The sequence below is a fragment of a genome, unplaced genomic scaffold (genome assembly GCF_019419815.1).
Source record: "Pyrus x bretschneideri cultivar Hongxiangsu unplaced genomic scaffold, Pyrus_bretschneideri_v1 Contig46, whole genome shotgun sequence".
Taxonomy (NCBI): Eukaryota; Viridiplantae; Streptophyta; class Magnoliopsida; order Rosales; family Rosaceae; genus Pyrus; species Pyrus x bretschneideri.
Window position 1 is genome coordinate 784,067 of NW_025999783.1, and position 23,484 is coordinate 807,550.

General features: G+C 37.2%; 3 protein-coding genes across 3 annotated transcripts; 1 reads left to right on the forward strand and 2 right to left on the reverse strand.

Moving 5' to 3' along the window:
• Nucleotides 1-278: 278 nt before the first annotated feature.
• LOC103952209 (ubiquinol oxidase, mitochondrial) lies at nucleotides 279-2,254 on the reverse strand. The gene is made up of 4 exons (XM_048567750.1): nucleotides 1,744-2,254; nucleotides 1,532-1,660; nucleotides 707-1,195; nucleotides 279-580 (listed from the first exon to the last, which is right to left on the reverse strand). Exons 1-4 carry the CDS (start codon nucleotides 2,083-2,085, stop codon nucleotides 521-523), a joined length of 1,020 nt encoding a protein of 339 aa, XP_048423707.1. The 5' UTR covers nucleotides 2,086-2,254; the 3' UTR covers nucleotides 279-520.
• An 11,021-nt stretch (nucleotides 2,255-13,275) lies between these two features.
• On the reverse strand, nucleotides 13,276-15,899 carry LOC103952208 (prefoldin subunit 1-like). The gene is made up of 6 exons (XM_009363760.3): nucleotides 15,741-15,899; nucleotides 15,601-15,654; nucleotides 15,403-15,508; nucleotides 15,243-15,249; nucleotides 15,040-15,124; nucleotides 13,276-13,480 (listed from the first exon to the last, which is right to left on the reverse strand). The coding sequence occupies exons 1-6, from the start codon at nucleotides 15,762-15,764 to the stop codon at nucleotides 13,367-13,369; spliced, it is 390 nt and encodes a 129-aa protein (XP_009362035.1). The 5' UTR covers nucleotides 15,765-15,899; the 3' UTR covers nucleotides 13,276-13,366.
• A 1,142-nt stretch (nucleotides 15,900-17,041) lies between these two features.
• LOC103952207 (probable serine/threonine-protein kinase PBL17) lies at nucleotides 17,042-22,543 on the forward strand. The gene is made up of 6 exons (XM_009363759.3): nucleotides 17,042-17,790; nucleotides 18,662-18,963; nucleotides 19,607-19,742; nucleotides 20,751-20,887; nucleotides 21,174-21,297; nucleotides 21,738-22,543. Exons 1-6 carry the CDS (start codon nucleotides 17,727-17,729, stop codon nucleotides 22,262-22,264), a joined length of 1,290 nt encoding a protein of 429 aa, XP_009362034.1. The 5' UTR covers nucleotides 17,042-17,726; the 3' UTR covers nucleotides 22,265-22,543.
• Nucleotides 22,544-23,484: the final 941 nt, after the last annotated feature.

Sequence of the window (23,484 nt, forward strand, 5' to 3'; positions counted from 1 at the left end):
CTGTGACTATGGGCGAAGTAAAATTCCTCATAGCCTCTCTAGGTGCGAAAAAAGTGAATAACCATGCTTATCAACAATTGATTTTTTTAAAAAATAAAATAAAATTTCCGTTTCTAGTTTACTTTTTCTTTAAACCTACCTTTTCAACAATTGATTTTTTTTTTTTTTAAATCCACCCAGCCAATGGACACGATTTTGAAAAATTCTCCGAAGGCAAGAACCGGGCATTATGTACGGCCGATGGGTCAAAGTTGAACTTTTCTTAAATAAACATCAAATTGCTCTCAAAACTTATCGTTTTTGCTTCTCATTACTAAACTGACAAAATCAGTTAAACAGTATTTGGCGGATTTTGTTTATTCAACTATTGTTGGCAAGAAACAATAATTTAGATTACAACGTAGGCAATTTAAATTCAATCGAAACGAAATTTTTACACTCGAAAACAATCGCTGCACTTCGTGTACATATATCAACTATCCACATAGAAGAGAGATTACATCAGGAAATACAAGCTACCTTAGTGATATCCAAGGGGAGCTGGTGCTTCTCTCAATTGCTTTCCCTGAAAATGAATATCCTGCCAACAGAAAAACAGTCAGATTTCGGAAACGCTAAGTTAACAAAACAAGGCCCAAGACAGAGCGAAATTTTGAATTCGAATAAAGCGGATTGAAATGGAAATGTCGTTTAATTTACTACTCACAGATGCAAAATGGTTGACATCGCGATGGTGAGCTTCATCAGCGCGAATCACAGTAATAACATCGTGGAGTGTCGCGTCTTTAGGCAGCCTCCAGTAATCGATTGCAATTTCAGGAGCCTTTACATTTTCAATTTTGCCATTTTCGATATCCTTCAAGTACTCCGTATAGGAGAACACAGCCTCCTCCTCCAGATAACCGACAAACCTATGAGCCAGTTTGGGGGAAGCCAGATAAAGCCCGAAGAAGGCATTGAAGAAGACACCCTGCACGGCAAGAACCAGAAGCCTCTCGTGCCAGGCGGGCTTCACAAGTTCCACCACCGTCATCAGGTGCATCCTCTCGTTCTCTGCCTCTTCAAGTAAAGCTTTGATCCAACCGCCGCTGTGCTCAAACTTGCGGAGAGACTTCAAATGCAGCAACATTCCTCCTACCATACCGGGGACTGCTGCCACGGTTTCCAGCATCATTGCATGGCATCCGTGCCGTTGCTGCAACATGTATTGAACTACTTTAGATCAAATTGGAAGCGGAATATTACGCATCAAATTGTTTAACTAGTGTGATCAAAATATGATTCGAGGGTTCATTTGACGTTGCGCTACCAACACTTTTGACAAACGTCTACAAAGAAGTACTTTTACAGGAAGCACTTGATTCTTTATTAATAAAGAAAAAAAATGGTTGTACTTCTAACATAAGCGCTTAAGCAGAAGTGCTTCCTACAAAAGCATTCCAAACAGACTAACTCCAACCATGTCTTCGTCAAATTTTCACCCGACTAATGAAAAGAAGAATTAATAAAATCAGAGGTAAAAGTCACAGACCTGGAAGTAAAGATCCGATAGAACTCGAAGAGACTTGACCGTCCTCAACGCAACTCTGTCCAGAAATGTCTTCGGCACATGATGCTTGCTCAGATCAATCGATAAGTCCGCCTCATAAGTCTCCCACGGCTACATTAATCAAAATTAAAGATTAATTATATTAACAATACAGACTAATTAACTTAATAATTCGGATTAGTATTAGCCCTGACCTTGAAGCAATTCCACGGCCACTCAGTCCCGTCCTCTCTCCTAATCTTGGGCCCCTGAATCCCCCAGTAGCTCGAAACGTCAACGCTATTGTTGCCGTTTGTGCTCTCTTTCTCCTCCTGCTCCTTCTCCGCCAACGACGTCGCTTGCCCTGACGACGACGACGTGCTCATCAGCATCCTACTCCTCCACTGAACCGCTCCCAAAACCCCGCCGTTCTGGCGACTCAGAAACTCCGAGCTCTCCAACGGCCTCGCCACCGCGACCGCCGTAGACATGTAGCGATTGCAGCTCCGGCCATTGACGAGACCTCCGACCACCGACCTCAACACGACTCGGTTCATCTTCTTCCTCTTTCACAATTCAAATTTGGGTTTTGTTTTTGGATTTGTTTGTGGAAAGCGTTTGGGTTCCTGGGCATTTTATATGATGATTTGGTCTGTTTGGTTCCAGGTTTAAAATTCAAAGTAAAATTTCTGGCAGTTGACGATCTTGACTTAGACCTGGAGCACTCTTCGTCCAAAAGACCTGGAACTTTCTTCCTCCAAATTCCAATCTTTGGGTGGTTGTATTTGGTGCGTGGACCGATTAAAATTCTTGCGCCTCAAGGCGGAGTTTGGGTTGGTGACGCGTGTCCAGATGGGTCCGTTTCCAGGAAGCAGCTGACTGCCGTGGCGGCTATGAGGTGGAGTACTACGTTTGTATGCACGTTCTCTTTGACTAAAATCAAAGTTTGCATTTGTTTTGAATTTTCTGTCTGCAAATTGTTTGCAAGGGAGGAGCTATCACACGCATATTTTATATGGTACACACTTTTACAAGTATTTATTTTTTGGATTTTTTTAGGGGAGTTAAAATGAAAATGACTTAGGACAAGTTGGTTTTAACAAAAAAATCATTCAAAAACTTTATTTAATGTAATAAGCTTGACATTTAATGAAAATGACGAAAGACAATATAATAAGGACAAAACTAAAGCCTCATAAGTGGGAAATAAACCCATGTGTAAAACTAAATTTTTTTTACCAACTAATACCCCTAACGGAAAACCCCGTTCCGTCAATCCAATTCCATTAGAAAGTTGAATTTTCCCACTATGCTTTGAACTGCATGAAAAGTTTGTCGGGGCCATACTCCCATTGTATATTTGTTTGGTTCTGTCTATGCCTACATGTAAATGTGAGAAGAATAGAATTTAAATCAGAACCATCGATCAAAAATTGCGTGATCAAATTTGACATGTCCCAAATTGGCAGCACCGCCCCACCACCTTCTCCCTAATCTACAAAACTGGGACCTTCATTCTGTTGTAAAATCGATGATGTGTGCAGTGGAATAAAAAAAATAAAGACACAAAATTTACGAGGTTCTTCTACAGTCAGTATGACTGGAGTACGTCCTCGAAGCAGCAGTGCTTCTTTCATTATAGTTTAGAATAATAAGAGTACAAAATAACACTCTCTCTCTATTATCCCCTCTCCTCTTCCTCTCTTTATGTTGTGTAGGGTGTTAAATTTATATAGAAAGCATGAGTCGTATGAAGCAAGCTTCGGTAGATAGTGGAATGACAACTTGCCCATTATTTAATAATTTGAGTGGACATCCACGGTTATACAACACATTCCCAATTATTAGTCCATTATTGTTATTATTATTATTAGCACTGTAATTAGGGCTATAATGAGAAGTACGTCCACTTCAAAATACATATCAAAATTAGTTTGCTACTTTCATTGGCAATGAATTAGTCTATTTCGAGGATCTTCCTAATTTCATTCAAAGACCTTCTCGTCCAAGATATGATGTAACTACTATGAGTTTCAATAATATATTGATGTTTCTTGAAAAAAGAATTGTGATGAAATGCATATTGAAATATTTATAGAATCAAAATAGATTAATATAATTTTCATATAAGGTATTTATAGAGTTAGTTTGAGATTGTTGCGGGTTTATAAAAGTTGCTACCATTATTTTTAGAACTGAAGACGAGTACTATAATTATTTTTTAAATTAGACACTGACTATTTTTAAAACTGAACACATGTACTATACTATTTATTAAACTGAACACTAGTACTATCACTATTTCTTAAACCGAACATTGACTATTTCTGAAACTGAACACGAATACTACACTATTTATGAAATTGAACATGGAGACTACACTATTTATGAAACTAAACACAGATACTGCACTATTTATGAAACTGAACACTGGTAATATCATTATTTCGTAAATTGAACGTTGACTATTTCTGAAACTAAACATGGATACTACACTTTCTGAAACTGAACACGAGTGCTACACTATTTTGAAAATAAACTCTAGTACCATCACTATTTCTTATACTAAACAATGATTATTTCTGAAACTGAATATAGGTACTACACTATTTTAAAAACTGACAAAGACATGAATAGACACCTAGCTAGCAATTCGGATACAAGTTTCCGCATACTTCCAAGATTGCTTGGGTAGACTCAATATATAATTAATTACTAATAGCATCATCAAAACCTTGTTTTTAAGTTGACATAGCACTCACCAAATAAACTCATACTTTTGAACTTGTTTTTTCTCAAATGACTAAATGATAATTAGTTTCAAGTGTGGACCATCTCCAGATGGGTTTTGGTTAAAATATGTGCTTTATAATATTAAAAAGAGGATGAACTGTCAATTTTGTTCATGAATTACCACCTCAGTGAAAATTTGGTCCCTAAACTATTTTAAAAAAAAAATCAATCCTTGAATTATAAAAATATGCCAATTACCTCTCTTATATTATATTCAAAGCTACTATATTCAATTTTTTGTCAATTTAAGTCACGTTATTTGCCTGTGATACACATTTGAGGGTAGATTGGTAGTTTTTCATAAAGTAACAGTGTATGGAGTTAATTTTGGAGGGTAAATTGATAGTTTTTCATAAGAAATAGTTTAAGTTAACCTTGGAGGGTAAATTAGACGTTAGATTCGCAACTATATGAAATGGTAAGGGCTTATAGGCGAGAAAATGATAGTATTAAGCTCTAAAGTGTGTCAAGTGACTTAAGTTAACTAAAAATTGGATAAAATAGCTTTGAATATAATAGTAGGGATGAAATTAGCAATTTTTGATGAATTTAGGGAGTTATTTTACCTAAAAAATAATTCAATGATCTAATTTTCACTAAGATTATCGTTCAGGGGCTAAATCGGTACTTCACTCTTGAAAAGAAGTGCTTTATGATAAGTAGAAAGCCAGCTTTCTTTCTTGCAGCCTCTTTACAATATCATATTTGTATTTTATAATTTTAAAAAAGATGTGCTTTCCCTCATGATAATTGGGCTCATCTTTAACTACAAGTTCAACCAAGTCTGCTTCCGTATCGTGCTACGCACCCGAAGGCCCTGACCGCACAGTGCCACCCTCATGTCTACCCCTGGGTATCTCCAAATTGCAATTGGACTCATCTTTAACTAAACATTCAACTAATTGATGAGAAGGGTTTTCCTCATTTCTCGACTTTTTCGAGCCCTTCCTCCTATTTATCTCCGCCCCCTCCGAAACCCCATTACCGCCTTTGATCCGAGCCCTTCTCTCTCGGGGTATAAACAATCACACCATTCACAACCGCATCCTTAAACCTCTTATGATTAATTCTCTCATAAACACCACACGGACTAGTTTTCAGATCTTTCGGTTACTATTCGAAAATTCCTTGTTACTCTCGTCGTACAAGTCCTCTCCACCTTGTGGCATATGTGCTCTGCATTTCTTCTTCGCAGCAACAAGACTTGGCAAAAACCTTGAGAGTGGATTGCCATTTGGCTTGAACCTAGTAGTCCCACCAATGCTACAAATGCTGATGCTATGGATGCCTAGAAACCAATAGCCCAAATTCCTTCATCCTCAAAGGTTCCTAATATGGTGATTCGAAAAAATGGTGGAATTCAAATGGAATTGAGAATGAAAACAGCGATGTGGAGAGATCGAGAGAAAGGTAGAGAGATCAATCCGATTACAAAAGTGGAGGAATTGTTTCTGTGCAGAGGAGAGATCAAGATTAGGCAGAGAGATTGAGAATGGAGATCGAGAAATTGGGATTGGGTGGAAAGATTGAGAAACAGAGAGAGGATCAAACGGGAAAGGGTTTGCCGTTAGGGGTAAAACTGAAAACTCATTTTTTGGGTTAGTTTGATGTTGGGCTTGGTCTTAACTATTAAATAAAGAGAGCTTTAATGAAAATGGCTTATGCCAACAAATATTTAATAAAAAACCATCCAAAAATGTTATTTAATCAAAAGGGCTCAAAGTTTAATAAAAAATCATCCAAAATTATTGTCCACAGGCTAAACTTACAAGCCTAACCCGCTACAAATCTACACTTCCGTAAATACCCCTAAATGATTCAATATTGTCCTGACTCTTCAGCAACCTCAACCCAGCACGAAACCACCATAACAACTCCCAGTCTTCCTATCAAATCGAATTCCTCCATTTCAAAAAAAACTAAATCAAAGTTCAAATCAAAGTTGAAAAAGGAAGCATTTATCGGAACAAAGCCGCCGAAACAAGTTCAAAGAAGTTTAATGGCAGAAACTGGCGAAAAAGTGTATGGAATGAAAAAATAAAAATAAAAATAAAAAAAACCAAAACATAAAACTGTTTCTGGATAACCCAAAACATAACACTGTTTCTGGAAAAAAATTAGATACAGTGTCTGTTTTGTCTGTACACAAACAAACACTGTATCTGGAAAGAAAAGAACCAAAATCCAGAAACAGTGACTTAAATTCAAAAAACAGTGACTTAGATTTCAGAAATAGTAACTTAGATTCCAGAAACAGTCTATGTTTTAACCTTTGATTGTTTCTTTTCTTTCATATATTAGTTGATTATATTTAAGAAATATGATGCTTATTTTACTTTAAATCCAAATACAGTGAATTTCACTATTTCTTTTCTAGCTTACATTCCAGAAACAGTGACTTAGATTCCAGAAATAGTAACTTAGTTTCCAGAAATAGTGACTTCAATTCCAAAAACAGTGACTTAGATTCCAGAAACAATGTTACTTAAAATCCAAAAACAGTTTATTTTTACAGTTCAGAAATAGTGACCCATCATTATTATTAAATAGCATGCAGATCTCAAATTTATTTTCTGGAGAAACAAACGATGAACTCCACCGACAAAGACAAATTGAAAAATAGTAACTTGAATACATTATGAATAATAACGACGATCACATTTCAACAAAATAATACAAAATATAAATTAAATAGCATGAGGATCTATATTTTTGTTTCAAAGAAAAAGAAGAAGGTCTGCAAAACAATGATGAACTTCATTAACGACGAAAATCTGGAACTCAACCTAAAAAATAGGGGTAAAATCGACAAATCATAATTTATTATAGTTTGGCCATTTTTAGTTGGATTGCTTTAATATGGGCCTGTTTGGACCCGATTTTATATTTTCAACCCAAGTAATCGAAGCGATTGGATGATTATGAAAATTAAGAGATTTTTTCTTGGTATTACTATTGATTTTAATCATAGTAATTATCTTGAAAATATCTTTAAGGCTTATGGAGATACGCATGGGATTCTTTTGTAGATGACCAAGAGTTTGATCGAATGGTAGAGAAATTAAAGAAGATTGCACAACTGGCGGCTTGCCAACCCTTTACAATTAATGCGGTAGTAAAGAGAGCTATAGGAGGGCTTGCCGTGCAAATTGGTATCTAGTCAGTTGCAACTATTCTATATTTGAATGGGTTTGCATGCAAAGCCACATGGAAAAATGGGATAAAGGTGAATTTGTGAGATAGTGATGTGATGTGATTATATCTATGCAAAAGAGGTAGGCTAGGTTATGATGATGACACAAGAAACCTAGGTGGGCTAGGTCTTTGGTTGGATAGACTTTTATTTTGATTAAAAGTCATGGATAGTCATTTGGAAGATAGGCTTTAGCCTATGCCACGGATCAGTATTTCAGTTCTGCAAGTAAGAGTTGCAGTTGGACTCTACAGAATTATCAGGCCGCGTCAAGCAAAAGACAACCACTATAAATACAGAGTCGCATGCAACATTGAAGCCCCTCTCTAATTCAACACACAAACTGCCCTGCGCAAACTTTCTTTTTCCTGCCTCCATATCTTCAGTTTGGATAAAAAGTACTGTGAAGGTAACCGAAGAACATTGTCAGTTTGGATAAACAGTATTATTGCCGTAGAATCGGCTGACCACGGAACACCTTCAATTTGAATAAACAGCACTGCGTCGAGGCCGATTGGTTATCTATCCAAGTCTCGGTCGAGAAGGATTTTCGAATCCTTATTGGCAGAGGTCATCTCATTAGCCTTCTCGGCGAAGTGAGGTATTACAGGTTACTACATTCAGCACATTGAAAGCCGATTTTGATATTGAACTTCGCAGAACTGGTAGCCTTGTCTTTAGGCTCTAGAACCCGAAGACCGAGACGTGTTCCTTCCTCGGCCACAGTCGCAGGATTAAGAAGTCAACAGCGCGCCCAACACGAGATCAACTCATTTTACTCCTCGGTTGAGCTCGACTGATGAGTTAGCACGCCCCGCATACGACCGAATGATGTAGTTAGCTTATTGGTTATTCGGCCTACACGCCACGTAGGCTTGGTAGTTTTTAGGGTCAATAGGGCCTAGTACTAATCATTAAACAAAATTTATAACATGGTTTTTTACTAAAACTAAAATTTTTCAAGCCCTTTTCATTAGTTTTCCTTTAAATAAACTTATTACCTGATTTTTTTTTTTATTATTATTAAGATTCAAAGTTTTGAAGTCATTTTCATTAGTTTATTTTTTTATTTTTTTATTTCAATCAATCTAGTAGTTAAATTTTGAAAGAGGTATGTGAAAGGTAAAATGAGCTAATTAATAGAAGAAATAAATTGAGCTTTGTTAGTTCCGGAGGCAACACATTGTCGAACAAAATGATAATCGAGTGTAATATGTTTGGTACCTGCATGGAATATAGGATTGAAAGCCATGTAAGTTGCCAAAATATTATCACAATTAAGATGCATTGGGATGTCGGAAAATGAAGAGCATGTATGAGTCCTTAAGTCGAGATAGTATCCGCACAAGCATAAGCAAATGCACGATCTTCTGCTTCTGCACTTGAATGAGAAATCCGCTCGTTGCTTTTTCCAAGAGATGAGATTAAGACCCAAAAATACACAATAACCAATTGTAGACAGGCGAGTATTAAGACAACCTGCCTAATCCGCATCTGAATAGGCTACAAGAAGAGTAGAAGCTGGGAAGCGACGAAGTGGTAGACCATGGCCAAGTGCTTTTCAAATAACGAAGTATGTGCTTGACTACCTCAAAATAAACATTAGTTAGAGCACTCATGAACTGGGATACATGTTGTATTGCGTAGGCAATATTAGGTCGAGTGAGTGTTAGGTATTGTAAAGCACCAACAAGTTGACGATAGGATGTAGGATCGGGAAGAAGAAAACCATAAGTACGGGAGGGAGAACCTTTGAAACCATCAGTGTCGAGACAAGTTTGTATTCCAAGAGATTACTACATTTGAGAAGGTCGAGAGTATATTGTTTTGAGTGAGATGTACCATGTAAGAGACTTCAACTCCTAGAAGTAATGCAATTTACCAAAATTGGGGTTTCAAACTCAACACCCAAACTTCGTATAAAAGAAAGTAAATAACAAGGATTGCTTCTTGTAAGCACTATATCGTCCACATAGAGGAATAAAATCATCATATGAGAGGTGTCCTTATAAATAAACATTGATTTATTTGCTTGAGTTTGACCAAATCCAACCCAAAGTAAAAAAGAGCTAAAACATTGAAACCACACTCGAGGTGTCTGCTTCAGGCCATAGATGGCCTTGTAAAGTTTGCATACATGGTGGGGTCGACTAGGATCAATGAAACTAGGGAGTTGTTTTATGTAAACTTCTTTAGATAGTGTGCCATAGAGGAAAGCGTTTTTGACATTTAGTTGCCGAAGAGCCTAACTTGAAGAAATGGCAATACTAAGGACCGTTCAAATGGTGGTGGGTTTTACAATAGGACTAAAGGTATCGAAATAGTAATTTCGGGTTGTTGGTGAAGCCTTTTTACAACCAAGTAGGCTTTATGACTCTCAATAGAGCCATCGAAGCGGCGTTTTACCTTAAATATGAATTTCCATCCAACTGTATTAAAATTAGGGGAATCGGGAACCAAAAACCAAATACCATGTCTAAGAAGAGCATTAAATTCATCAATCATAGCTTACTTCCATTCGAGAGAACGAGAAGCTTTCATATAACATGTAGGTTCAACATCACTTTGAGCAATGCAGCAAAACCAGAAAGGAAATGGATACCGTACTGAAACATTGGGCTAAATTTTTGGCTTGAAAATGCCTGATTTAGATCGTGTAGATTAGACTGGTATTTACATGTGCTGGATTAACGGGGGGGTAATGAATCTGGGCCAGGTGGAGAAGGCCCACTATCGGACGAAGATAGAGGAGCCGGTGCATGGGAGACTGCTAGAATGGAAGAGGACACGGGTCATGGAGACAATATATTTGGATTAGTTGTCGACCCATCGATATTTGGGAGAGCAACGACTGTTGGTGGCCCAGGGATATATGCAGCGCTGTCAGTATTAGAATGAACAGTCCCAGCAGAGAGAGCTAGCGTGTTGGAGTAGGTTGCACATATGACATCTGTGGGGGGCTAAAAAAAGAGCAGGTTCAGCAGAGAGAGGTCTATGAAAGGGAAGAAAAACTGGTTGGTGCCTGGGTTTGCGAATGTAGATGAATTGGCAATTGATCCGAATGAAAAATAACATAACGGGTGAAGGTGCCGATATGCAGGGCATTGTTCACTGCAACCAATAAAAACACAAGCAAGAGAGCGAGGTTCTAATTTATATGAAACATAATCACCAATAAAAGGATAACAAGTACAACTAGAGGTCCGAATAATAGATGATCGGGATGTCTCGCAAACAATGCATGATAAGGAGAATTCCCTGGTAGAACCGGAGTCGGAAGTTAATTAAATAAGTAAACGGCCGCACAAAATGCTTTAACCCATAAGTTGTGAGGTAAATGAGTCGTGAGAACAAGGGTGCATCCCATGTTAGCTATGTGTCCCCATTTGTTGGGGTGTATGAGGACACAAACCGATGGATGATTCCTTGGCTAGTACAAAATTGTTTAAATGCCAAGTTGTTATATCATTGCCCCCATCACTTGAAGTTGTTTAATAGAAGTGGAAAAGTGATTTTCAACATATGCCACAAAGTTAGTAAATGAGTACAAACTTGGGATTTATGAACACATGGGATAAATCCATGATTATTGAGTAGTCATTCGTAAACACGACGTAGTAACGAAAACTAGAGACCGAAGAAATAGAAAACATCTAAAAGATTTGCAATGCTTATGGTTCTTGTTTGGAAGTTTTGTCAAACTCAAGGAAAGTATCCATAAGTATACTCACTGAATCTTTATGTTCTATTTGTGAGAGCTCAGCTACTTTTTTAAAAGATGGTTACCTTAATTCTCAATAAAAATGCCTACCTATAAAGCCCTAAGTTGAAGAGGGAACATGTCCCCAGATGATAATTGGGGAAAAAGTAAAATTTTAATCTCTTTAAAGCTAAGCTTTTCGGTTCACTCCCCTTATGTGGTCAACTTTCTTACAAGTCTACCGCCTTTCTTTTACTCTTTTTTTCCTATGATTAGGAGTAATTTTCTCATTGGGTTTTTGCTACCTAACTAGATTTTAATGAGACACCCACCTTGGGCTGGTCATATCCTTGTGAGCTTTCTAATTGCGTCCAGAAGAGTGTAGTTTTGACTTATTGTAATTACTTGTCTCCTTAGACTATGAGCTATCTCCCATATTAGGTTTTACCATAGCGAGGTTTTGTGAGTATTACTACCAATGCATTCTTCCATTAATTTGAGACTCGCATTTGCTCATTGTGCCAACAACTCCATTGATTGAACTTACTTCACCACAGAAGACATGATGCGACGTTTTGCTTCAATATTTGCACACTCAAGGGGGAGTGTTACAGTCCTAATTTAGTAGGGATGTATTTGTGTAAATCCTACTGAGATTCTTTAGTATATTTTAGATAGTGTCCTATTTCAGTTATAATACCTATAGGGTAAGGAATTTACCTTCCCTATTACTATAAATAAAGACACAATGAGGTGAGAAAACACAACCACATAATTCACCTATTTCTCTTTTCTCTCTGTTTGCCGTCCATTTTCCTCTCTCTGTACAATTCTTCAGTTAAATAGGCCTACAAGTTTGGCATTGTAATGAGAAAGATAGTTTGGCATTGTTCACTAAAGTAACAAAATTTATAGACTTTCAGAGATGTTCTTATGAGGTTTGGTTGCTTATAGTAGTGCTTCCAAAGATTTTTAGTAATTATAAAGTCCTTTTGAATTTGACTATTTATATTTTGTCGATTTTTTATATTTTGTATAGATGATTTTAACCCATAACGTAGTGAGTTAATGTCCATTCTCAGAATTTCTTCTTAAAATAACTTGTCTAAACGGCATGGTATCAACCATGTACAGGAAGAACAATTGTTCCCATAGCCATATGTTACTTTAGCTATTAATGGATTAATGGTACCTTCAAAGCATTTTTAGATAATCCAGCCCTGTATTTCCTTTTATACATAAATTTTTAGGCATCCCTCAAACTCAATGCTTCTCTCGCACATCCAAAATACACAGATATGAAGACACTGACAATTTTGTTGATTTTCGCATTCCCCACAATCTGTGAGGGTGCTACTTTCTGGGTTCCAACGGATGTTAAAATAATCAACGGTTTGGGTCCGCGGACAGATCTTAACATTCGTTGTAGATCCAAGAACGATGATCTAGGCTTGCACTCTCTTCGCCCCGGAGGCAGCTTCGAGTTTCGTTTCAGGCCTAACTATTGGAGGACAACACGATTCTATTGCAGCTTTCGATGGAGTGACCAATTTCGCCGGTTCGACATTTTCGTACACAAAAGGGATGATTGCAGGCATTGTACATGGATGATCAGAACTTTAGGCCCGTGCAGGTGCAACCAAGACAACAAAAACTACGATAAATGTTATCCGTGGGACAAGGATTAAATTTGGAGGGCGCATAACATGAAACTAAGATAAATGTTCGTCTTTCTGTTTTTCCTTGGAAGTTCGATCTCGACTATGAACAAGTTTTGGCAGAGAATTTTCAATTCCGACTTTTTGCACCACGGGACCGTCGACCTTCATTTATATACGAGCAAAAATGTGCTCCAATTTCACATGCGATGCTCGATCATAGGAGGCTGACTGCTATCAGGTAGATAATCAGCGTACATGGCAGGCAACACACTTTCAAAATTTGTTAACTTGCTCATGTAAATAGAAAGAACTTGCATAAGTTGCTTCATCTATCAAATGTCGCCTATCATCCATGACGATATATGAAAACGCTACGTTTATGTAATGAAAAGGAGGCAAGTTGAGAGGAAAACAAATAAATACTACAAATTTCTTGTTTTGTTCCGAATGGAAAACAGAATAACTGCAGAAAAGTTTCACGAATTTAAAAGTTACATTACAGTCATGGACATTATCTGGCGAGCAAGACCGGGATCTTGGTTCAATAGCTCCCTCAAGTTGCTCTCCACTTCTGCAACCTGTTTCTCGATATATTCCTTTGAAGTCTGTCCAGAGCAGGAAAGAAACAATTTAATTCCAAAAAAAGTCCAGAAGATGAGTAACAACAAGAAAAGAGTATGCAAACTTCTAATCTGCACAAATAGAAAGATAGAAATCCTGAAATACAAAAGAAATTGAAGCCTATGACAATCCCAGTAACACACTTATCCCCACAAACCCTGCGCTTCCTCTCCCCTATAACTTTCAATAATCATTTGTTTTTTTCTTTCTGTGCCTCCCATTCAATAGCTTCCATGTTCTTGCTCTTTTGCGCCTTCCAAAAGAAAATGTTTTCGGCAAACAAAGAAATGCACAAGTTGGGATCATCCATACCGTAATTCATGAACGTGATAAGAAAAATTTGTACACTCGTTTATACTATTACTCCAGCAGGGTTGTTGTTCGCTAGCTAAATGTCAACCAACAAGTCACTACATCTTCTTCAGGAAAACTTGCTTAATTTTTCACCTTCTAAAAACAACAAAGGCTCATTGCTTAATCTTCACCTTCTGAAAACAACAAAGCCTCCCAGGAGATGACCCACGTCTTAGCCATTGACAAATTTTCGTAAAATGACACACTAATTAGAATAACATTCTCATTCTTTCCTAGTTATTGCCTCCGTGTTCTATTAGCTGTCATGAGTAATAATAAAGCGCCCTATAAAGATGGTCAGAGCTTCATACCAAATATTTTAAAGCATTTTACTTACTCATGTTTCAACTTTTTAGACAGACTGAACTGAATCTGAAACTAAGTAACAGCATAAAACGAAAGTTACGAGAAATTAGACATTCAGGATTATGGGATATTATCAACTTGGCATGCATAAAATCATAAACTACTGTATCTTTCAATCTTAACAGAACTGAAATAGCACAATCAGAACTGCACCACATTTACTCGTGGCCATTTGAGCAAAAGAAAAATTAACAATACGATGAACCTTTGCACAAAATGGATGTCGTTATCTGCCTTTACATAAGGAGGACAAATTGTATGTGGGGTAAGGGTAATGCATAAAGAAGTTTTCAAGAAAGACGTGCACAATGTAGAAAACTCTGCAAGGTAAAATAAGTTCGTAAATTGGGACTACCAATGAGGTGACGCAAGTCCTTCAAGTTCATATACATATGATGGCAAATTTCATATTTTATAATGAAAACAAATTTGATCAAGTACTGATTCTATTGCGTTAGGATGCCAAATGGCATCTCTGTATTGGATATTGATTTGTACAACAGTCCAGCTCTGATTATTGGTCAATGGATAACTAAAAGTTTGTTTTAGGTTGAGCTTTTGGATTTAGCTTATATACTAGCAATTGTTACCAAAGGTTTCGAGTTGAATATTGTGATTTGTATCTGGAACTTTGTAATATAATTCTTGTGTACTCTGGGTTAATGTTTGAACGGGGTCTAATTTATTGATACCTAAACACTGGCATTCTCTAAAAGGTTAATTGAACTTTTCTCTCTCACCAAACGAAAAAAAACAAAAGGCGCAAACACACCATAAAGGAAGAAAAGGGGCCATCATTATTCAAATGAAAGCAAAGATATACCTGGAGCGAGGCTATTGCACTCTCACTATCCTTGAGCTTTTGTTCGTGTTCATTCACTAACACCGACTTTGGCTCTAAAACAAACCTGCCCACCATAAAGTAACAGAATGTATCATCAGAGAGTATATCAGAGAGCACCCATCAACAACAAGACCTGAACTACTCCATCTAATTTTATGTTTAAAACCGGCAACGAAACTCACGTTCTCCCTGCAAAACAGATTAAACCCAACAAAATTCATCAAATTTAAACCCTAAAAGCACTATCAAATTTAAATATCAGAACCCAAAAGAACTGGATCAACTTTTTTTCCCCAAAGTAAGACTGAGAACTGAGAAAATGGGTTAATTGAAATGAAGTACCTATAGATTTGTAAGTATTTGAATCATCAGATAAAGGCCGCAGCTCCTCCAGGGTCAGAAAAGCACGCTTCTTTTCTCCTTCCTTGTTCCGCATCTGCGTCTGCACCTGAAACCCACCTCAATTCTCAACCAATAAGTTCAATTTTCACCATCTGTTTATGATTTATTAATTAAAAAATAATATGGATAAAAAAAAACCTGCTTCAATTTCGCAGTAAGCTCAATCATGCGGCCTTGAATCTCCATGAACGCCTGTAAAAATTTGATTGTTCTGGTAAGTAGAAGCGAGCAAGATACAGTTGAAAATCGAAAGAGATCGAGAGAAAGAGGGGACTTACGGCTCGGTTGGCTTCGTCGGCCATTTTTGCAAGATGGAAGCTTTCTGAGTGGGAGGACGAGGGAGGCTGAAAAATCAGAATTCTCAACTCGCTACCCGTCTTCACTCGTCAGTGATGATTTGGTAAATGGGTTTTGGGTATATGGGTCGGGTTTGGCCCTTCCATAAATTCATTGGCCCATAAATTCATTGGTGGGGTGTCAAAATCTTCATAGGGTGCCTTTGTTGCGTGCTAAACGCGTTATTTTTTGCTGGTCAAAAATCAATGATTCAATATTTATGGCAAGGATCTGTCGCACTCGCGACCTGACTGCTTATGCATTATGCATTAATTAGTAAATTTTGTTAAAACTTGGTAGAAAATATAGTTTCTTCTTTTATAAGTGACTAGTGTAATAAATAGTAGGTAGATTGTTTGAGCAATTAGAGAATTTCAAGCTCGTATTCCACATAGAACAACTTGGGGTTCGACTTGGCGTTAGTGAATCGCATGGTGGCAAAAAAAAAAAAACTAAAATATTTATACGAGTCTTTCTGACCTTCGAAATGATGGACTATCGTAACAAAAGTACTAACTATTTATTTAAGAAAAAAGATTAGTAGCATAAATGTTAGAATATTACACTTTCTTTTATTTATGTTAGTAGTTGAGGATTTTCTTCAAATGTCCTTTAATCATTAATCATATGATTGATTTTACAACCCATAAAAACAAGGACACGTCATACCTAAGTGGACTAAAGCAAACAGGCAAGAGGAATATGCGAAACAAATACTTGACGCCAAAAGAACAAGAAAGTGACATAGTACCTTGTCGGATTCTTTCCGGGAAAACTTTTGGTAATCTGGTTTAGGCTTTAGACTCGAAGCCTTCAATGAGAGAAACATTCTTTCTTGCAGATTTTTGTAGGCTCATCCTAAGTGGGTGTGGGTGCGGGTGTGGGTGCGTCTTGCAGTTCCATTTTCTTAGTCATTTGGTGGTTAACGATTCAAAATCTTATATTGTTGGATTTGTTAATCAATGTTTAAGATTAAAATATTAATCAATTTACGCTTCACATTTTATACCAAATCAAAAGGTGAATTGTCATGACATTTTCATTATCTGGTGATTAATATAATGATTAAGATACCGCCTCTATCGTATCATAAAAACAAAGATTAGTACATTTTCTCCGCACCAAAAATAGATGTTTAGTGCTTTTCAATTTAGTTTTTTTGGGTCAATTCAACGAGACTGGTTAGCTGTTGTCTAAGAAGACTTGGCAAAACACAAAACAAAGGTGACAGAACATTGCAGTGGTTCAATGAATTGGGCTCAAACAAATAAGTGAATAACCCAAAAGAAAAAAACACACAATCCATCTTTGAATTTCGATTGATCAAAAAACCCAACTCGGATTTAAGATTTGGAGAGAAAGAGAGAGAGAGAGAGAGCCAGAGAAGGAGAGAATTCTGAGAAAGGAAAGGAGACAGACCGACCAGAAAAGCCATTGTTTTTGGAGATTGAACCAATTCGGAGTACGTCTGGTTTGGCGCTTTCTTCGCCCCAATGCCCTCCAAGCTTGACAAGTAAGGACCAAATCTTTCTCTCTCTTCAAAAAATAACTTACCACCCCCCCTCTCTCTCTCCCCTTTTTCACCGCTTTCTCTCTCCTGCCTATATTTATCTTCTCCTTTCTTCAACCTTTGAGCGGCTTTCTGGTGGCCCAAGAACAAACCAAAACACTACAAAAAAAGAAGGGCACAAAATTTATCTTCGTTTCCCGGCGAACCCACATCGGAAAGTTCATACTTTTGCTCCGACCCAGATCCAATCCCGACCCGAATTCCAACCCCACATTGACAATTGATAGATGAACCCGCATTAGATATGTATGTGGGTCATTGAAGCTTTTCAGTTGTCGATGGTAATAGTTGGAGGAAGGGAACGGGTTGACATGTAAAACTGGGTTCGGGTGCGGACACGGGCTTGGTTTTCAGATTCATGGGGATTTGTTTCAGTTCTGAAAAGGACCAGCATTCCAGTTATACACACGCCAGTCCTCAAGGTATTATTTATTGCAGCATACAATTTAATTTCACATTTAATTCTGTAAGAAAAGCATGGAAAATGGATCCTCATTAAATTTTGCATATAATGTTGCTTGCTGCCTTTAGATGCATTTTGCAGTTTTTGAACTTTTTTATTTTAATTACCATATTAATTTTTTTGGGGATCATTTGGATCTCCTGGAAATGAATGACACAATGGCAGGGAAAATTTTGGGCTTTCTTGCATTTTTTAAAAAATTTTTTTTTTTAAGAAACGAAGTTTTTGTCATTTGTCGCATTTTCTAACGAGGTGAATGGACTTGACGCATTTGGTGAAGTTTGTGAATGGGGAGAATGTATGTATAAAGGTGGATACTTTTTTGATAAAACATCATAGGATTTTCATGTTAGAGTTGATTGTGGATTCCTTTTTCGTGTGTGCTTTAGAAGTCGTAAGTATTCTGTCTCATGAAAGTAAGTGTACTTCTTGAATACGGTTCTGATATCCGTGAAGTGTATTTAAGGTTCATTCTCTGCTTTTTCTGCGGCCAAAACGATTTGTTCTTCACTTTCCATGTTTCAAAATTTTCGATCGTTTCTATTGGTGATGTGTTGTTGTTGTTGTTCTAAGATTCATACAGCCGGCCCCACTTAGTGGGATAAGGCTCTGTTGTTGTTGTTGTTGTTGTTGTTGTTGTTGTTGTTGTTTCTATTGGTGGATATACAAAACAATTGTTGGAGATGAATTTGCTGAGAAGAAACCAGAAATATCATTCTTTCTATGTTAGTATAATGTTCAACAAAATTAGTGATGTGGATTTTTTGGAAATATTGGGTAACTGAAAGAATCACTTTTTTCTTCTTGCGAAAAAAATTCAAATCAAGTAGGAGATGACTCTGTTGTATCTCAAACTCCGAGTAGAACATCATCAAACACCACTCCTTTGGCTTCCAAGAATGTCAAAGACCTTCGCCAAAGCCCCGGATATATCAATGTCAGCATCTTTACTTATGATGAGATGAGTTTGGCCACAAAACGTTTCAGGCCAGATCTAATTCTTGGTGAGGGTGGGTTTGGAGTTGTATACAAAGGAGTTATTGATGACACCGTGAGGGCTGGATACAAGACCACGCAAGTTGCCATCAAGGAGCTTAATCGAGAAGGGTACCAAGGTGATAGGGAATGGCTGGTATTTGACTTCTCTTACCCTTTTATCTTATTTAATTTCTGAGAAATGAGTCTTTACTGTAGTCAATTTTTGAAGTGGTGCAAGTCAAAGGTTTTATACGTGGTTTCCATATCATTCATACAAGTTGCAGTGCACATTAACATTCTCCCAAGCAGTCCCCATTTCCTTTCCACTTCTCATTTTGTGGTCATGGTAGGATAGTACACACTTTTCCTATCGGAATGAATTTAGTCTAGCATGTTTTAGAATTGGTTATTCCCAAAAGTTATTTTTGGAGCAAAAAAATGAAACATGTATGGCGTGTTGCGTGTTTTTCTTAATAGTGAATTGGCTATTTGGGGAAAAGTTAAAGATAGATATAAGCGAGAGAAGTTGATTTTAAATTTGTATTGCAAGGATCTTCTCAAGGAAAGAAAAATATGAAAAGTCATGGCCTGTGAATTGGCTTTAGAAATTAATACAATAGATGATATTTCTCACTTAAACAGGTATCATTCTCTCAACAATTCCTAGTTCAGTGGACTGGAAAGTTGGAAACCACTGAGAGACTTTATCATCTGATTTCTATTAACATTTTTTATATGCATAAAAAAAATTAAAAAAAAAAAATTTGGTCCTTTTTCATAGATTGTTGGTCTTGCAGGCAGAAGTTAACTATCTGGGACAGCTGAGTAACCCTAATCTTGTGAAGCTGATTGGGTACTGCTGTGAGGATGACCACCGGCTACTGGTCTATGAATACATGGCAAGTGGCAGCCTGGAAAAACATCTATTTCGCAGTAAGTGTCTTATGCCATCAAAATTTCGTGGGATGTTGAGGAAATGATGTCTTATGCCATCTATTTCTCAGTTGTCATCCCTAATCCCTATGCTTCAACATATCATGTACCACCTTTTAGTATTTCTTGAATTCTTGTCTTTCCTTTTTGGGTAGTCTTTATTCTATCTTTCATTGGCTTTCCCACTCTTTTAGGTGGGCTTCTAGAATCAAATGTCTTTCATGCTCTTAATAATGTTAAAAGTCAATTGTTGAGTTTGACTCGTATCATTTTCTTCTTATCTTTATGCTAAGGAGGTAATTGGAGCAATGGTCCTTGAACTTTAGTCCAACTTTGGAGCTTTTGTCCCTAAACTAAAAGTTTGTGAGTCTTGCTCCCTTCGTAATAATGTGGAGCAATGATCCTTTTAACTAACTTCGTTAGAACATCTACATTTTTTGTCCTTTCAAAACCCTTTCTTATGGAGTTAGCCAAAAGGACCATTGCTTCACATTGTAACAAGTTCAGGGACCAATAGTCATGGATTTTTAGTTCAGGGACCAAAGCTCCAATCTTCTTTTATGCTAATACTTATTTTCTTCTTATATTCTTCATTTTACATATTTGTTTCACTTCAAAATACTTGGAAACTTAAAACCTGTGAATAGAGATTGACACTTTTTTTTATGTTAGCATTGAAATGACATTTATCAGATGTGAACAAGTGTTTTGTGACCGGAAACGTTTCCAGTTGTTCAACATCTGGAATGTTATGGAGCATTGCTTATACCAAGTATGCTGCAGGAAGTGTATTGAAAATATTGATCTTCTCCAAACTGCACATTGATCCACCAACTGCTAAGATATCTCGAAATTACTGTATTATAAATATTCAATTGGGTGTTCTATTTGATACTGTTGACACATGAAGAACTTACAGGATATTGTGTTCAATTTTGAATACCATTGATAGAACATTGTGCCTCATTTGCTTAATGCCGTAATCATTTCTTTTGTTTTGGGTCGTAGGAGTGGGCTGTACGCTTACATGGTCAAGAAGAATGAAGATTGCTTTAGATGCCGCAAAAGGGCTTGCTTTTCTTCATGGTGCAGAGAGACCAATCATTTACCGCGACTTCAAGACATCAAATATCTTGTTGGATGGGGTTAGTTGTCTTCTCATTGTTATCTTTTACATTGTGTTCATAACTGTTGAGCATCTTACTTGAGGTGCATTTGGAAAAATTTAAAAGAAAATACTTCTCCAATGAAACCCAAACCAGAAGATAAACTCCACATGGACACTAATTGTCATGATTCTTTATCAATTTCTGGCAAGCAAAGAGTGGTATTTTATGATCAAATACAATTATGCATGACTAGGAAAATGGGTGATTTCTTGTGATTAAATTATGCTGGTTGTTTTTACTGAAATTAAATGATAATATGCAGGATTTTAATGCAAAGTTGTCAGACTTTGGCCTTGCAAAGGAAGGGCCAATGGGAGACCAAACCCATGTTTCAACACGAGTGATGGGCACGTATGGATATGCTGCTCCGGAGTATGTTATGACTGGTGAGTGGTTTCATGCCACCGATTTATATGATAAAACATTATTCTTTTCTTGATGGAAACAGACAATTATTGCAGTGGTTTCTCAGGGCATCTTTGTAGTCCTTCCTTGTTACACATGGTTAACTAAAATCGCATCATATGCAGTGGTTTTCATCATGGTTTGAAGGAAAAACTTAAAAGGAAGTCATATTTGAATATTGATAAGAAGAATCCCGTTCTCTCTTCCTCACTCTTGTGTTCTCTCTCCATATACATCAAATTGATGAGTCAGTGATATTGTATGAATGCTTTTGTAGATGAAACAATATCTGTTTCAAGCCTATCTCAACTTGGTTTTCAAAGCAGTATACCTTTTAACAAGAAATATGACATAATTCCTTATTGTTGGTAATATTTACATCATTGTATGTCATGACTAAGTATTAATTTGATCCAAACAGGGCATTTAACCGCTCGAAGTGATGTTTATGGATTTGGAGTGGTACTACTTGAGCTGCTCCTTGGAAGGAGAGCAATGGACAAGAGCAGACCCGGGCAAGAACACAACCTGGTTGAGTGGGCTCGCCCACTCTTAAACCATAATAAGAAACTTCTGAGGATCGTAGACCCTAGACTGGAAGGGCAGTACTCACTCAAAACAGCAATGAAGGTGGCCCATCTGGCATATCAATGCCTTAGCCAAAACCCGAAAGGGAGGCCCCTTATGAGCCAGGTGGTTGAATTGCTCGAGTCTCTTCAGACAACAGGAAACCATGAACTTCAAAGTGGAGAAGGTGGAGTGACTCTTTATGAGGCTCCCAAGGGAACCTTTGGAACCGCCCCCATGAAGAGAGACCCGAACAGAAGAGACGGTGAAAGGGGAGGAGAGGCACATAGGAGGAGCAAACCGGGAAATGGAGGGAGCAAGAGTGAGCCTATGAATGATTTCGATCGTAGTAACTTGTCTCCAAATTTTTGTGTCACTTGAAATGTAGCTCCTACGTACGTTAAACTTGTAACCAGATAGTGGATGGAGGGTTGAAACTGTACAAGATCATATCAACTGGTCTATCCATTTGGTGGTTTTGAGTTAAATCCATTTGCCGGGGCGGGGCGAAAATTGAAAATTGTGATTAACAATTTAACGCTTTGTAATTCATTTTCTTACGTTTTATTCTAATCACTATCTTGTAATTTAACAGAAGGTATCATTTGACATTATTGCCCTCGCCAAATATGCCTTAATCAGTTGAGACTTTGAGTATCAGCATAACCATCTCATGTATTTATGATCATGTTTAACTCTTGATACGTCTGTAGCCTGCATTAATGATGTTCAAATTTACATGGGTTCAGATAGGAGAAATTAAGCCGACGAACAAGTGGAATTTGTAGTTGAGTAAGTTTTTGAAACGGGGAACAATCTAACGTTACTGCTCGTGGGATCTGAACGACTCTTGAGGTTTGCCAACTAACAAAACAACACACAACAAATGAAACCATCTTTTTGCCCTTGAACAAACACTTGCCGCAATTGTTTACGTTGTTAACCACGTTGGTGCATTTTCCACGGTAGATACGCTCTCCAAGCTTGCACTTATACCCACATTGCCCGCAGTGCTTCCTTTCTCCGACAACATAAACACCTACTGTCTTGCAGCAATAGACATTAGACAAGACTCTTCCACTGTTAGCTTTTGGTTTTATTTGCTCACTGGTGAGGATTTTAGCTTACGATCTCTACTTCTGCAACACTCCTCTATGGGGCTAAAATGTAATCCAAATTTGTATTTGGCACTTGTTTAATGCATACTAGTTTACACGCGCGCGCACACAAAGTGCGTGAATTTTTTTTTTTTTTTTTTTTTTTAATATTAAAACAGAGAGGATGAGAGAGAATGTGGGAATGAGGAGAAAGAGGTTTTTTTATTTTTTATTTTTTTTAATTAAAGATGTTAAAATCGCCTATAAGTGATGCTTAAACAAACAAAAATAAATAAAATTTAGGTTTGTGAAATTACATTACTGCCCTTAACTTTTTTATTGTGATAGAAGACTAAATAGTATTTTTCACCCTCTTTTGATTGACAAAGAGAGTTCTATTAATATGTAGTTTAGATAATAAAGACCTCAATCATCACCGTAACTAGCTTTATACACACAATAATTGTGTTTAAATGTCTAGCTGCAAATAACTCTAGATAAATA

What these genes read in the sequence shown, in the direction of transcription:
- LOC103952207 (XM_009363759.3), top strand. Translation starts at nt 17,727, where the DNA reads ATGGGGATTTGTTTCAGTTCTGAAAAGGACCAGCATTCCAGTTATACA. An exon ending in GGAAAAACATCTATTTCGCA is followed by an intron (nt 19,743 to 20,750) that starts GTAAGTGTCTTA and finishes TTTGGGTCGTAG; the next exon opens with GAGTGGGCTGTACGCTTACA. An exon ending in TCCGGAGTATGTTATGACTG is followed by an intron (nt 21,298 to 21,737) that starts GTGAGTGGTTTC and finishes TGATCCAAACAG; the next exon opens with GGCATTTAACCGCTCGAAGT.
- LOC103952208 (XM_009363760.3), bottom strand. Translation starts at nt 15,764, where the DNA reads ATGGCCGACGAAGCCAACCGAGCC. An exon ending in CCGACGAAGCCAACCGAGCC is followed by an intron (nt 15,655 to 15,740) that starts GTAAGTCCCCTC and finishes AAATTTTTACAG; the next exon opens with GCGTTCATGGAGATTCAAGG. An exon ending in GTGCAATAGCCTCGCTCCAG is followed by an intron (nt 13,481 to 15,039) that starts GTATATCTTTGC and finishes TGCTCTGGACAG; the next exon opens with ACTTCAAAGGAATATATCGA.
- LOC103952209 (XM_048567750.1), bottom strand. Translation starts at nt 2,085, where the DNA reads ATGAACCGAGTCGTGTTGAGGTCGGTGGTCGGAGGTCTCGTCAATGGC. An exon ending in GGCCGTGGAATTGCTTCAAG is followed by an intron (nt 1,661 to 1,743) that starts GTCAGGGCTAAT and finishes TGATTAATGTAG; the next exon opens with CCGTGGGAGACTTATGAGGC. An exon ending in ATGTCAACCATTTTGCATCT is followed by an intron (nt 581 to 706) that starts GTGAGTAGTAAA and finishes TTCTGTTGGCAG; the next exon opens with GATATTCATTTTCAGGGAAA.